We start from the raw sequence: 16,140 nt of genomic DNA, 5'->3' as shown, positions 1-16,140 counted from the left end.
CCACCCCCTCGTGACGCTTTTTGTATTCATGTAAAAATTGATTTTTCGTGTCTGAAAAGAACATTTTTCGCACGGATATATTCTAGCAATATTATCAACTTTCGACTTTATTTCTGATTTATTTTTATTTGATTAAATAATTCTTTATATTAAAAACACAAGACCTCGTGAACGGTTATTGGATCACTAGGTATTTTTGTGTGTTCCAATAACCGCTTATGCAAAAAATAAACAAAACTTTAAAGAACTGTCGAATTAAGTATACAGCCTTTATTGCAGTAGTAACTATGGTTTGACCATAAAAAAATATCAGGATAAATAACGAAATTCGAAATAATGCATTTTTTAGTAAGTTCATCACGAAATATGTTTACCGTGAACGGAAATAGGAACACTTAGATGTAGTAACAAATGCAGTTAAATAATTTTTTATGAAAGTTTTTCAAATTCCTTTTATATTGCCGATGATTACCTATACGTGGAGCTACAATGTGACATAAAAATATAGTATTGATCGACACAATAGTTAGTTTATAGTAAGCATTTGAACACATAACTTTCCTTAAATGAACGGAATCTGATGCACTGATGGCATCAACTAGATTAAATTGGTGAACCAATTCGATAGTTTAAATTTGAATCAATTCAGTAACATCGATATTTCATTCAAATTTGTCCAACGCTAGTTATCATCCCCTGCTAAACCCTAATTAGTTTTTGAAATACCCTGTGTTCTGTTTATCATTGACGTAAATAGAATTACGCCCTTTTGTGATATTCGAAATCGTTTTGTTGTTGTCTCACCATTCAATCATCAAGGTAGTGGATTTTAAAAGCCAAGATAAAATTGTGTATCACTCCTGTGCAATATTCCAACTTTTATCACTGAAACATTCTAAATGAAAACGGAAGTTGATTTCGAATCAGTATGTTTAGACAAACTATCGATATCCTACACTTGCCGCACTTGTCTTGCCACTGACACAGGCCAACAGTTGACTTCAATTTTTGACTCTGGATTACTCGAAGATGAATCTCCCATAGATTATTTTGAACTATTGCTACTGCTAAATCAGAAGGTAAGTCAATTAAAAATTTTCTAAATAAATACAGTTGGTTCATTATAATTTCAGATTACTAGAGATGATGGTTATCCAGCTAATCTTTGTGGCATCTGCCTGGACCGTTTGTTGGCTCTCCATGCTTTCCAAAAGCAATGTCAAATGGTTCAAAACTATCTGGAAGAGAACTTTGTTAAATTTACCGATGGACACGAAAGTAAACCGGATATTGGCGAAATTACAAGCGACGTGAAACTCTTAGATCTGGATCTAGATACCCAGTTCAAAGTGGAATCATCGGAATCAGTTGATCCAGCAGATCTAACATCTCAAGAGCCCAATGTGGACGAAATTGAGTCTGATACAGACTCGGACATGGATCCGATCTGGGAAGCTCCGGCGGATGATACATCAGAGGATGAAAAATTAATCGACTTGAAAAATAGAATTAAGGAAGACAAGATCACATGCCAGATATGTGAGAAAACATTCACAACCGTGGCCAATAGAAACAATCATATGTATTTGCACAGCGACAAGAGAACATTCAAGTGTGATCAATGCGACATGTCGTTCAAATGTAAAATATATCTGCGCAAGCATAGAAAGAGAGTTCATACAGTGGGCGACCACGTTTGTGCCGAATGTGGAATGAAGTTCACCAAAACATCCAAGTATGAGTACCATTTGAAAACTCATGAGCCGGAGAAGAAGTATAAATGTCGGTTTTGTGACAAATCCTTCATTCAACATTACCATAGAAAAAGTCACGAACAAACCCATCACTTGGAAAAACCAGAAAAACCAGAAAAACCAACGTGTTTGTGTAACATTTGCGGCAAAAGTTTCAAACACGAAAGTAGTCTCAAAAAACACATTCAAATAAGCCACGATGAAAGCAAAAAGGAAGTAAAGAAGTTTCAATGCGATATCTGCAAGAAAGAATTCATACAGAAAGGTAGTCTAAAATCGCACATTGCAGCTCATAATAATGTTCGAGCCTATCAGTGTGAGCAGTGCGGTAGAAAATTCACTCAAGCAGGGACCCTTATCAAACATTTGGAGCTTCATAACGCTGAGAAGTCGCACCAGTGTGAATTTTGCCATGAGTCCTTCCTGCGAATTCGATATCTACGACGACACCGCCTGTTGATTCACGGAAAAACCGATGTGAGCGTGAAAATTGAACGATCGTTGGACGATACTGAAAGCAGCGAACAGATACAAGTGAAACGAGAAGAGCCGAAATCCTCGAAAAGACGGAGAGATTTGTCATACGGTTGTGAGTTATGCAATCGAACGTTCAAACTACCATCCAGTTTGGCAGCCCACGTAAAAACCCACAGCGAGGAGCGCAAATTCGCTTGCAATGATTGCGGCAATTCATTCAAGAAGCTTGAACATTTGAAGAACCACATCAACGGAGTACATCTGAAGCTGGCGCATAACTGTGTGGTGAGTACCTGGGAATTTGCATGTTTTATATTCGAAACTTATCGGTAAAGGGAAGAAACTTTAGGCTGACATAGTTTTCGATTTTTATAGATAGGGTGTCTGATCCAGTCATAGTGTGTGTACCAATAATAGTGGTAGTGCCGTTTCAAGCGTGTTATAGTCAATTTTTATTTTTATGTGTATTTTTCTAACATGGACGTTGTCAAAATGATATGAATGTGTGAAAAAAAATCTTGTGAAATAGTAAGGAAATAGCAGAAAACAATTAAAATCCTTAACTTTTTTGCTCCTTTGCACCAGTTATAGTGGGGCGTTCCTATAATAGTGAGTCTCAATGGGAAATCAATGTAAACCACTATTATAGGAACAAAAGTTAGCAAATACCACTATTACTGGAACGTGTTCCAGTAATGGAGGAAATGCTTTTTTGATAGATTTAATGATTTTATCATTCTAAGATTATTTTTTTACGTGAAATATAATAAAAAAGCTTTCGAATGACGTATTCAGATATAAAAAATAGTTTCCGTTATTTTTTGGCGATTTTTTATTCCTCAACCCGTTACTATTGCCACTATCACTGGTACAGACGCCCTAGTAGGTATTCAGAATTTTAATAGTATTATTCAGTCATATGGTGCACAAATGTGTACAATAATAGTTCCATACAAAAAACCCAACTTTGTCTTGGTTTGTAAACATTTCACGCGCGCTCTTAGTTTTGCTTACTGACATTTTAAACATGTTTTGCGGAAGTAATTTTTGTTGGTTAGTATTTTGAATAAGTTTACTTCAATCATAGTTACATAACATGCAATTATATAGTCCAATATGTATCAACAAACATGGATAAAATGGCATCGACCGAAATTAGGAGCGTGCGCAAAATTACGGTAACATCTTGTCTGTAACATGGCTTCTGTATGAATAAATTAGTAGAAATTAGTTAACTATAAATTTACCTTATTTTATTATCACATAATTTGATTTTTGTTCTATGCGCCTGCTTAAGAATAACAGTAATAAAAGGTACCGTCGTCGTGGGTGAGATTGTGCCAAAAATGCATATGTCCTGATGGAGTTTTCAGCCATTTTCGTAAATTCACATGAAATGTTCTTCTAAATAGAAAAATACGTTCATGGGTACTTACTTCTTACTTGATACTTGATGGGTTGCAATTCGCTACGATGAATATGCGCCGAATGGATGAGTCTTCTCCACTGGGCTCGGTTCTGGACCAATCGCTTCCAGTTGCCCTGAACGTCAAGTGCCCTCAAGTCCTCCTCAACTGCCATCGTGTGCGTAGCCTAGCTCGAAGTCGTTGGCCTCGTCCGAGTTCTCTGTTGAATACTATCTTTGTCGTTCATCACCGGCGAGTGACCAATCGATCAAATTTGCAGCACATTCGGTTTTCTGGTTCTTTCTTCCTTCAGATCGAGGAACAAGTGAACAAAATATCGTATTGCCACCTTGGGCAATTTTGAGACTATATGAATGAGTTTTATCAAAATAACGTCATTCACTGTTGAATTGAGGCTCTTCCAACTACTATGCTTGATAATAGTGAGCTTGAGCTTGAGCTTGATTGGCCGCCCGTGGTTGCTACTCCAGTATCGCCAGATCAGCTGCACTTACACAAGGGACCAATCAGATGACTGCTTGGGATTAACAGACACCCTCAGTGTACAAGTACTGGTGATCTTCTATTTTTAGGCAACAATGGTGCCTGCCACGTCAGAATGCAGACCAATGAGGGGAAGGGGAGGGATGATGCATTCAACTGGCTCCCACGGTTGACCGTATATACCACTGCATCAACGCCAGTTCATGCGGGAAGAGTGAAAGGGTGGGGTAATTTTTATGGCAGAGGGGCTTGCTGGTTCGGTTAGCAGACTGCCTATGTATCAGGCGTAAAGGAAGGCATGCTATAATGATGAACGAATGGAAGCGTAGGGAAACGGTTTATTTCTGTCCGTCTCGGGTTCTAGCAAATTCTTCTTCTTCTTTCTGGCGTAACGTCCCAGCTGGGACAAAGCCTGCTTCTCAGCTTAGTGTTCTTACGAGCACTTCCACAGTTATTAACTGAGAGCTTTCTTTGCCAATTGACCATTTTTGCCTTTGTATATCGTGTGGCAGGTACGATGATACTCTATGCCCTGGGAGTCGAGAAAATAGGTCGTATGAATAAACTGAGCAAAAGCTTTTACTTTACTCAGATCCACCTGTCAAATCATTTTTTTGAGCATTCACTCAAATTGGTATGATAAAACTGAGAACTTGAGCATTTACTTTTCGAACATCAGGATTCGTATGAATAAAGCGGTAAAAGCTGAGTAAATGCTCAAAAAATTCTGAGTCACCTACTGACCATGCTCAGATGAGAAAAAGCGCGAAAGTTATGTTTGAAATTGTAAAAAATAATGATGTACTCGGACGCTTTCATCATTTCACCGATATCTCAGATAGTAGCTGACATGGAACCCTCTCAAAAATCCATTTTTGAATCGATTGTATCGTTCTTTTAGCTTTATATGAAAGACATGAAACCCTAGAATAGGACTCTTCACATTTTTTGTAAGTATGGCCGTTCTGGACACAAGGGCACCTGGAACCTACGTCGGAAGGAACTAGTGCTTATCATATTCAGAAATTATTATGCATGTATGGTGCGATGGTTCAAATTTCACGATTTTTCATTACGATTTACAGAGCATCAAGAAGTAGGGGCGAGCATCAAGAAGCCCAACAATTAGATTTTCATTTGTTTAGCCCAGCTTGGCCGGAGCATTCCGTAAGCGGTTCCGTTAGGGTGTGATGAGGACATTTTTAGACCATCATATAAATCCATCATGCGACAGTTCAAGTCAAGATTTTTTTATCCAGACCTAAATAGACACCATACGAAATACTAAACATAAAATTCTTCATCTTATTTCTGGCGTTACGTCCCAACCGGATCAGAGCCTCCTTCTCAGCTTAGAGTTCTTATGAGCACTTTTACAGTTATTTACTGAGAGTTTTTTTTGCCGATTGATTATTTTTGAATGTGAATATCATGTGGCAGATACGAAAATACTCTATTGCCCATTGTACGGTGACGTCATCAGAAAATCGCTTTCTTTACCTCCTTCGGGGAATCTGAAAACAACGGTGCCAGTACCTTACCTTGGTGCCAGTCAAAGTTGACAGGTACTGGCACCATTGTTTTCAAGTTTTTTTAAAGAGTGAAAGAGAGAGAATTTCGTCGTAAAATCGTGAAATCGTGGAAATCAAAAAAAAAAATCCAACCTGAAAATACGGTCGACGCGATGGGATTCGAACCCACGAACGACCCTCACAAAAAAAATATATCCAAATACTCAGAACCACTTCCGTTACGGCCAAATTTGGTAAATTTGAAAATATAATGAATTAGAATCAGCCATAAATCATGTTTTTATGCCTAAAAAGAGGTTTTATCGCTGACAAATTAGATTTTTTGACCGCAATCGCAATTTCTAGATCAGTTCAAATAGGGCTCCAAGAAATTCTTCAAGAATTTCTTCAATACAAACTCCAGAGATTCTTTCAAAAATTCTTCTCGAAATAGAATTTATAATTTTCCAGAGATTCTTTCTGAGACTTCTCTAGGAATTCCGTCTAGAATTCCTCCAGGGATTTTCCCAGAAATTCTTTCAAGATAATCTCTGCAGTAATCAATACAGCGATTTCTCAGGGATTCCTCCAGACAAAGGTTCCTTCAGGGATTCCTCCAGACAGAGGTTTCTTCAGGGATTTCCCAAGCATTGGATCGCTACAGGATTGTTTAACCAGTTCTGATTCAGCTATTTTTGCATTAATTCTGCAAGAATTTTCTTAAGGGATACCTCGAGGATTATTCTAGGGCTACATATTTCACAGAATTTCATGCAGAAATGCCTCCAGCGATTTTTTCATGGATTCCTCCAGCAATTTCTCCAACGATTCTAACAAATCTCTTCATAGATTCCTCTAGGAAAATTTCTTCATGTGTTCCTCCAGGAATTTCTCCATAGATTCCTCCATGTAATATTCCAGGAATTTAACCAGAAATTTTTTTATAAGGTTTCATGGATTCCTCCAGCAATTTCTCCAACGATTCTAACAAATCTCTTCATAGATTCCTCTAGGAAAATTTCTTCATGTGTTCCTCCAGGAATTTCTCCATAGATTCCTCCATGTAATATTCCAGGAATTTAACCAGAATTTTTTTTATAAGGTTTTCTTCTGCAAATCTCTACAGTTATTCATTCAGGAATTCTTCCAAGAATTACTCCAGAAATTTCTCCAGATCCTTGCAGATATTTCTTCAGCAAATTACCCAGATAACCCTTCCTTGATTCCTTCAGCAATTTGCTCAGCTAATCCTTCAGACATTTCTACAGGGATCCCTCCATCAAAATCTTTTCAAGGATTTGTTTCAAAGATTTTTCAAGCAGTTTATCCAGGAATTCCCTCCAAAGATTATTCCACAAAATATCTACATGAGTTCCTCTGAAATTATACCAGAGATTTCCTCAGAAATTCATCCAAAAACTTCCTCGGCTATCCCTCCAGAGAGTCCTGCAAGAATTTCTTGGGGTATTTAACCAAGCTTCTCCCCGGAATTCCTCAATGAAGCCCAAAAGAAATCCCTCCATATTTTTTTCAAGAGGTTCCTCCAGGAAACCCAGAGAAATTTTTTGGAGTCTTATAAACGAGATGTGATATGAGATATTTTCGAGGCACAGGAGGAGAACCCAAAATCAAATCCTTGAAGTAACTCTATAGCGATTTTCCTGATGGTATCCGTGGGAGAATTCCTGGAGAAACATTTCTGGAATCCTTGATTTGTGAAGGAAGTGCCTGTTCGTAAGGAAAATCCATCAATAGGTATTATTTGTGGAATTGCCGATGAATTGCAATACGCTTATTTTTGTAAAATAAAAAATGGCTAATGAAAAGTGTCTGTAGATGTTTTTAATTATATCTTTCTTGATTAATTTTGCTAGAATTCTTAGAACCATCAATTCTCCCAGTTTTTTTTTTAAATTCCATCTATAAAGGCATAAATTGTATCCAGACTCTTGGCAACAAAATACATAAAAATATATAAATGAACTTTCTTCAACTCGAGCTTGAGCTTGAGCTTGAGCTTGATTGGCCGCCCGTGGATGCACTCCAGTATCGCCAGATCAGCTGCACTTACACAAGGAACCAACCGAATGACTGCTTGGGACTAACAGGCATCCTCAGTGTATAAGTGCTGGTGATCTTCTATTTTAGGCAACAATGGCACCTGCCACGTCAGAATGCAGACCAATGAGGGGAAGGGGAGGAATTGATGATGCATTGAACTGACTCCCACGTAGACCGTATATTCCACTGCATCCACATCAGTTTCATGCGGGAGTGTATGGATTGGGGGGAAAGGCATGGCAGAGAGGTTTGCTTTTGTGGTTAGCAGACTGCCTATGTATCAGGCGTAAGAAAGGCGTGCGCGTGGAAGTAGGAAGCGTTAGGGAAACGGTTTCTTGTCCGTCTCTGGTTCTAGCGTTTGCTATGAACGAATAGTTTGAGTGGGATATATTTAGAATGGAAGATAGAAGCAAGTGAGAGATATACAACTACTACAAAGTACGAGGAAAGGGACGGGCCTGGGATTGAACCCATGACCTTCTGCATATGAAGCAGAAGCGGTAGCCATCAGACCACCAACCCCGTGATGTATAAATGAACTTTCTTCAACTTCGAAGAAAACTAAAAAAATCTCCACGAATATTTGAAAAATACTTGTAGGTTTGAACGATTTTTGAAATTTATTTTAACTCGATTGTTATTCATTTCACATGATTTTTTGATAAATTGGTATCGTAGTCCGATGAAGTGTTGGTTTGTATTACTGCATAAGTCTTGCCAAAACGGCTTTCGGTGAAATTTGTAGTTTTTTTCACAAAATTTATCTAAAACTTCATTTAATTTCAGGAGCAATTTGTGATAGTTTTTTTTGGGTTTTTTAATGAATGTTCGATGTATTGCTTAAAAAGTTAAAGAAGCGGAAAATTATTGTTAAATTTAATTAGGTTGAATTTGTTTGTAGAAATAGTCGGTGGGATTTTGCTTTGAGTATAATTTCCTTAGAAGTTTTGCCTAAAGTTATTCGATACATTTATTAAAAATTGTTTTGGATTTTCAATTTTGTCAAGAAATTCTCATGGAAATCTTCCCGCATCCCCTTAAGCTTTGATCCTACTCTTACGCCAATACATCCCGATGAGAATATCGACTACCTTGGAATGCGGTCAGTCTCTCCATTTGGCTTCTTGTCCACTTATTTGCCAATCCGATGGCATCGTGAATCCAATCATGTCTGCGGGTCAATTTTTCTTTCGATCGTTATTGCTAACACCGAGGAAAAGACGGAAACGGCTGTGATCGGTGCCAAACGGAATCAAAGTTCCTTGCGCAGCTGATGCTGAGCTTCTTGCTGCCGATTCTAATTCTGCTGGTACTGTTGCTGGTCTTCTGGTCTTATATGGTAATCGCACATGCTCTAATATGGTCATTAGCCTGGGACACGGTTATATGAAAAATTTAGATTCTCGCTCCAGTCCACTTTTTGGATTGCATTTAGGTCGTCCCATAATAACTGTGCCAAATTTCAGCTTGATCGGAGAAACTATATTTTAGCGCCAGCCGTTCAAAGTTTGTATGGGATTTACTATGGGAAAACTTACTTTTACAAAGAAAAATCACCAGAGATCGCCCATTGTCCTCTATAAAAATTCTGAACACAGATCTCGATAGGTATTTTTACGATGAACAACATTGCCGAAGAAAGCGAAGCAATCCGTTGGTTGTGAAAAAAGTTATTAAGCATAGAATATTCGGAAATTTTGCTCGATTTTGTTATTATTGTTATTCTTTTAAGCGCTGTTCCGCTCAAGAAAAGTAAAAATTTCTGCGGAAGAAATGGTCAAGAAATTTTCTACAGTGAGCTCCATTTGAAATGACATTTCTTTTCAACTGCGTACTGCGATCAAAGAAAAATGCTTTTCTTGACCATTTCTTGCAAGAAATTTCTCACGCATCGAGATAGGCGATTACTTTGTTGAAGTGCATATTTACTCAAGAAATTTTCGACCATTTCTTCCGCAGAAATTTTTACTTTTCTTGAGCGGAACAGCATACTTAGCTTTACGTGTTAATCAACGTTGCCTTGCCAATAGGTTTTCATTGAATAACTTTTTTCACAAGTTTCAGATTGTTTCGCAGTCTTTGGCATTATTCTTCACCGTAAAAATACCTATCGAGGTCTGTGCTCAGAATTTTTATAGAGGACAATGGGCGACCTCTGGCGATTTTTCTTTGTTAAAGTAAGTTTTCCCATAGTAAATCCCATACAAACTTTGAACGGCTGGCGCTAAAATATAGTTTCTCCGATCGAGCTGAAATTTTACACAGTTGTTATGGGACCTAAATGCAATCCAAAAAGTGGACTGGAGCGAGAATCTAAATTTTGTCCCACACATTGGTCATCGATTCTGCTGGGGGACACGGTCACCTGCTGGCTCGGTAGGCGACTACACACCGATGAGAGCTATTTAGAAGGGAAGGAACAGAAAAATAAATTGAAGAATAACACAAGTGTATTGCACCACTTACCGTTGAAGACGACGGACCAGTTACCGGTTACGTGATGTGTGGCGTGGCTCCTTCGTCAGTTGACAACAAACGGCACTGGTCGAACTATTTTTTACGGCAAAAGCCGGATGAGATCCGCAATGACACTACTGCTTGCATCGTTGGCTTTCTTCTGTTTCGCAAAAATCAGATAGCCAAAACAAAAACAACATATTTGACAGAGTAAATGCTCAGTTCGAAATTCGAACTTACTCTGAGTAAAGTATCGTTTTATTCATATGGTTTTGAGTAAATGCTCAAAGACTTTACTATACTAAAATTGGCTTAAGCATGAGCAAGTACTAGCGTTGGGCAAAATTGTCTATAACATCGATGTTACTGAATCGATTCACATTTGAACTGCTGAATCGATTCACCGATTTAATCGAATCTTTTGAATCGATTCGAATCGAATTCAAATTTAAAATATAGTTTGAAATGAGACCAAATGCAATTACATTCAATTTTAATATACCTCAATTAAATAAGTTCTGAAACTCAATAGAACAGATTTACTATTGCAATTTCATCATGCCATTAAGAAATATTCATAATTTTCAACAAAATGAATCGAATCCAAAAATCGAATAAAGAGAATCGATTCACTCGATTTCTTATGCCCCAAACATCGATTCAAAAAATCGATTAATCCGAATGAAAACATCGATTTTCGGAACATCGATTCAAAATCGCCCATCACTAGCAAGTACTCGGTTTTATTCATATGACCTAATTTCAAACCCGAAAAGATTCTCGACCGGTGGGAGTCGAACCCACGACCCTCAGCTTGGTCTTGCTGAATAGCTGCGCGTTTACCGCTACGGCTATCTGGGCCCAATCTAGCAAATGCTATGAACTGTGATAGATAACATCAACTGTTATATATTAAGAGTGGTAGATGGAAGCAAGTGAAAGATACAACTACAAAATACGAGGAAAAGGGCGGGCCTGGGATTGAACCCATGACCTTCTGCTTATGAAGCAGAAGCGGTAGCCATTAGCCCACCAACCCAGTCAGGCTCTTCCAACTACTATGCTTAATAATAATCTATTAGAAATAATAAGAATTTTAAAATATGAGTAAATAATCACAACTTGTGAAAATATTTAATTTTGTTAATACAAATGACCAGATCAAAATAATAGCTTTGTCGTCTAACAATATTTTGAGCAATTTTCAGATTTTCTGCTAACATTTCAAGCCTTTTGGATTGCCTTTCAGAATACAAAGATAAAAATACAGTATTTTACTTGATTTGAGGAATTTTTACAAGTCTGGGTAAGATAAGCGCTCCTCCTGGAAATAAGAAAATATTTAAAAATATTTCAAAGATTCTTCGCAATGCTTGGACTTGTTGCTTTAGCTTTATTGCATCTACAGTATGGCTCATAAAAATGCGAAAATCGTCATTTCATATTTAATGGTAGTTTTTGTATGAAGAATGTAGACTGATCAAAATTATTATTAATTATTTGTATTGTTTATTCTGTTTAGACTCTATGTTTCGCTTTGAACTTGATTTTCAACTGTTACATTCTCATTAATAGAGGGGAATTAGAAGCATACATAAATTGATAATCATCGTGATCAATATTTTTGTTATAAAAGCTTTTAAAACGTCAACGATGGGGCGATATTATTCTTAGGCCTTATCTCGAATATTCGCCCATGTAAAATGATACAACGGATTTATACTTCCCTGGGCTTGGAATTATGTTTTCCAGGGAGCGATGATTTTAGATATTTGATCGCTGTATTTTGTAGTGTTGATTAGAGGCTGCATGAATTTCAAAACAATGGCAAAGTTTTTATTGAAATCAGATTTTTTGTATTATGATTTAGTGATCCTATTCAAACTACTGCATAATATGGTTATCATTCATTGAAATCATTTATACTCCAGGAAAATATAATTTCAAGCTGGTGAGAAGATTGCAAACTAAGGGTGGGTTAGGAGCACAATTAGACCCTTGAATGTGCAATGTGGGTTAGTATATGGGAAATGTCATTGACGGTTTGTAATCTTCTACGAGGTTTTCGAGACCCAATAGGACGCGTGCACCGGGTTGCGGATAGGCAAAGGGCGATCAGTAGCATCCACTTAAATAATAAGACAAAATGCCGTTCTTTGACTAGGTGATGTTATGTGATCTCCTATGGTGTTGTAGTACTATGAATTATTTCACTCTCTGGGAATTCTGGCCTTGATATTATTTTTTTCACTTAATAAATAGGATAAAATAATCATGCTTAATAACACACAAAGCACTTTCGCTGCAGTAATAAATCTGATCCATCAATTATCTAAATTTGACAAGGTTTTGAAGAAAATCAATGAGTGAAAGAACTACTTATTAAATAAGCCAGTATTGATCAAAGTTGTATCCAACCAAAAGGCCGGTTTGCTACTGACAAGAAAAGGAATCGCCTATCTCGATGCGTGGAAAATTTCTCCCAAGAAATGGTCAAGAAAATCACATTTTTCTGATCGCAGTACGCAGTTGAGAAGAAATGTCACTTCAAAGGGGGCTCTCTGTAGGAAATTTCTTGCCCCTTTAATCAAGAAATTTCTTTACTTTTCTTGAGCGAAACAGCATACTTAGCTAAAGGATCAAACTTTTTCCCCGAAAAACTGTTATAAACCTTTGTATTTGTTTTTTTTTTTATTAAACTTCAACAAAATATAAAGGCACATCAAACCCATAAGATACAAGTGCTTCTTAAAACATTACCCTGACAAAATATTTTATTGTAACCATGGAAACACATTCTCTAAGACCTGTCCCATCCTTTGCTGCCGAACAAACCATAATTTTCAACAATTATGTGTGATTTTCGAAGGCGGAAAGTTTATCTCCATAGTATACGACGATCAAACGCTTTTTCCGACTTTTAGAGAACAAAACCTTCAAACTGTTTTGCTTTAGTATATTATTTATATTAGTACAAGCAATATAACAAAAATTGTCATATATAGCAAAGATTCATAAAAATAAACTGCAGTAATCAGATATTAAATTCACTAACGAAAACAACGACAAAAAATGCTTGTGTATGCTAAATTCACGCTCAAAAAATTTTGCATTTTTATGGGCCATACTGTTTTGGTTGAAGTTGAGCCGTTTATTTCTAGTAAAATAAAATAGCTAATGCATTTAGGATGCAGAGTTACTTGGACACTTTAATGATTCACCTTGGCATGGGGGGTTTTCTCGGCCGTATTGTTTGAAAATTTTCTATGAGAAGCACTTCAATACGAAGCATATCGTGACCAAATATGAACACAGTAGCTAGTATCAGTGAATCAAATGTTTCAAGAATATGATCCTACTCCCTATATCTCTGAATTGAGAATGAACCAAGAACATGCTCAAAAAAAAATTGGCATGTAGTTTGATGCAAAATAAAAAATGCGTAGCAATGGTTAATAGTTAAAAAATGTAATTTCTCCCATCTTGCCCCGCGGAGGTGCTCAACTTTCCCGGCAGCGTATTTAAGCCAAATTGAAAACATAGTTTTTGTTTAGTCATTTTGTTCAATGAAATTTTTATTTTTTGATCCCGTTTGGTTTATGGATTATAGATACAGGTTATACAGTCGCTTACCAACATCTCGATATTAAAAGGACCATCGAGATAGGGAGAGATCAAGTCAAAACACTTTTTTTTTATTGAATACTAGATTGAAAAACGCTCCGTTGCCAAGGAAATAATAAACAATCAGACGTCATTGCGCGTTCCTATTTAATTTTGCACCTCGAAAATTTGGTCTAGTAACCTTTGATATTGGTCATATCGTGTGTTTAATTATCTGATATTATAGATGGATGTATGACTTATTTTTCAACTAAACACGTGATTTTTGTCAATTAAAAAAAACTGGAGTCTGTGGCTACACACTCAAACAGAGTGTGAAAGTATTTTTAATCGTATGTTGGAAGTGAAATTACCGATCTCCGGTGCTGTAAAAAAAATCACCGAACCATCTGTGAATCACCAGTATTATCGAAAACGTTAAAATATTTAACTGAAGTGAAGTTTTGGTGAGCTATGGGTTATATCACCGAAATCAATAATTCAGCAACAATTGACAGCGACAAATTATTCATGTTTTTTGTATCGTCGAGTTGAACAAAAATGCCTGGGTCGGCATATCGGTAGAGTTGACTTTATCAATCGTCTGGATTCATGACGATTTGGTGAATGGGATACGTATAGGAGATACGGATTTGAGCCAATCTACTTTAAAAGAATGAGAAAAAAAAACTATTGAATTAAAAATATTTTTGCGCCGCATTAGGTTTTAAAGCTCTAATTTAGGAAAAACAATCATTTTTCATTACGCATTGCTTAAAAAAAGATGCATTTTAATGTTATTTAATTGTTTGATGTTGTTTAATGATCAAAAATTCACATTTTTTGTAGCTTGATCGAAACAGTACATTTTTCTAACTATAACACGATTTTATTGCGCTTCAATATCTCAATTTTGATATTACAAATGATTAAAACAAGATTTAAATCCGTCGACCCAATGACATTTCAGTTTACACAATGACAGCTCGTCCCGAAGACTATTTTGTCAAGGGGTGATTCAAAAGTGATTTCCATACTAACTTCAAACGTGTATTAAAAATACCTAGTTACAGGTCACGGAAAATTTTGAAACTTTGTATTCTAGTTCAATTTGTAGCGTAGATTCAGAATATGTAAAAAACTGGATACCCCTAAACAAGCCAATTTTCTTGATTTTACTTTTTACTAAAACGGCCGGAGAGGGTGTTCCGGTGACGCAAACTTTATAATTTTGTCATTTTTCAGCACTGCTTACGCCCTTTTAACTTTGAATGGACACGCTAATCATGATTCACACAAGGGAGGTACTCACGGCTCTTTATTGCTATCCCAACGCGTCTATCGCTGGTTCTAAAATGTAAACAACCATACAAAATAACGACCAAACAATGGTTGATTACGGCAACTCTCTTGAAACATGCATTTTGGAAATTTGAAAGAATTTGCTGATTAAATTGAAGCGCACTGTAGTAGCACGAAGCTACTTACTGTTTGCTAACAATATCTGTCAAGCGCATTGATTACCTGTAATTTTTCGAATCATGATTGATTTTTGCTTTTCAGCGTTGAGCCTTAAAACTGGTTCTGGACTTAGGTTGGCGGCTTTTTAATTTTACTTCCATTTGACAGCCGCCCTCCACCCTTGGATTCACATAGTGTGAAATGAAATATATAATATAATTATGGGGGATCCAAAATCAATTAGACCTTATTGTTCATGTAACTAACAATAATATTATGTCTTAATTTTTGTCTCAATTTGTTTTCTAGGCCATTTATATTTTGAAGGAATAGCACGTGCATTTTGTGCTGATTGGTGCATACTTGTTGCAGAATTCTTCCCTTATTGTTTAAGGTCAGCGTTCTAACATATTTTGACTCGTGTGAATCATTTTTAGCGTGGATAATATGTTTTTAGAGAGCAGTGCAGCAAAAGTTATAACCTCACTTTTTTGATAGTTCAGTGGGGTTGTTTACAAGGTGCTGGAATTTTGAGACGATATGCCAAAACTTAATTGTCAAATTCAAATTGATAATTTGCAACATCCACATGAAAACAATCGTTCAATTACAATTTTACAAAAAAAAAACAATGAAAAACAGTCTTGACAATTCTTTGCCAATAACTAAGGCCATGTAAACAATCCCTCTCAACTGTCATATGCCACTTTCATGCCTTCATCTTGAAGTGGCCTATTGTTGGTAGCTGCATTTTCTACAGCCAAACTGAATCCGTTTAGTTTGTACATGGTAGCTGAATGCGAATACAATTTTCATCTTGTTCTACTCAAAACAGTTAAAGTATTGCAACAAAAACAGTTCAAATGAAGAACGATATTGATTTAAATACAATGGGTGTTAACAATC

General features: G+C 36.6%; 1 protein-coding gene and 1 long non-coding RNA gene across 3 annotated transcripts in view; one reads left to right on the top strand and one right to left on the bottom strand.

Moving 5' to 3' along the window:
* The first annotated feature begins 707 nt into the window (after positions 1-707).
* LOC5575415 (zinc finger protein 260) overlaps positions 708-16,140 on the top strand; it is a 35,176-nt gene continuing 19,743 nt past the window's right edge. Inside the window, exons 1-2 of the mRNA XM_021850711.1 lie at positions 708-1,079; positions 1,134-2,516. Coding sequence (XP_021706403.1) covers positions 900-1,079; positions 1,134-2,516 — 1,563 coding nt within the window. The 5' untranslated portion in view covers positions 708-899. The remainder of the gene's footprint in view (positions 1,080-1,133; positions 2,517-16,140) is intronic.
* LOC110678025 lies at positions 8,369-10,566 on the bottom strand. 2 transcript variants are annotated; one of them, XR_002501392.1, is made up of 3 exons: positions 10,180-10,566; positions 9,991-10,114; positions 8,369-9,084 (listed from the first exon to the last, which is right to left on the bottom strand). It is a non-coding gene; the product is annotated as an uncharacterized LOC110678025 (long non-coding RNA). The 2 variants fall into 2 exon arrangements; XR_002501393.1 differs by having other exon boundaries at positions 10,045-10,114.

Source organism: Aedes aegypti, chromosome 3 (assembly GCF_002204515.2).
Source record: "Aedes aegypti strain LVP_AGWG chromosome 3, AaegL5.0 Primary Assembly, whole genome shotgun sequence".
NCBI classification, from domain to species: domain Eukaryota; kingdom Metazoa; phylum Arthropoda; class Insecta; order Diptera; family Culicidae; genus Aedes; species Aedes aegypti.
This window is presented reverse-complemented; position numbering and strand designations above follow the sequence as displayed.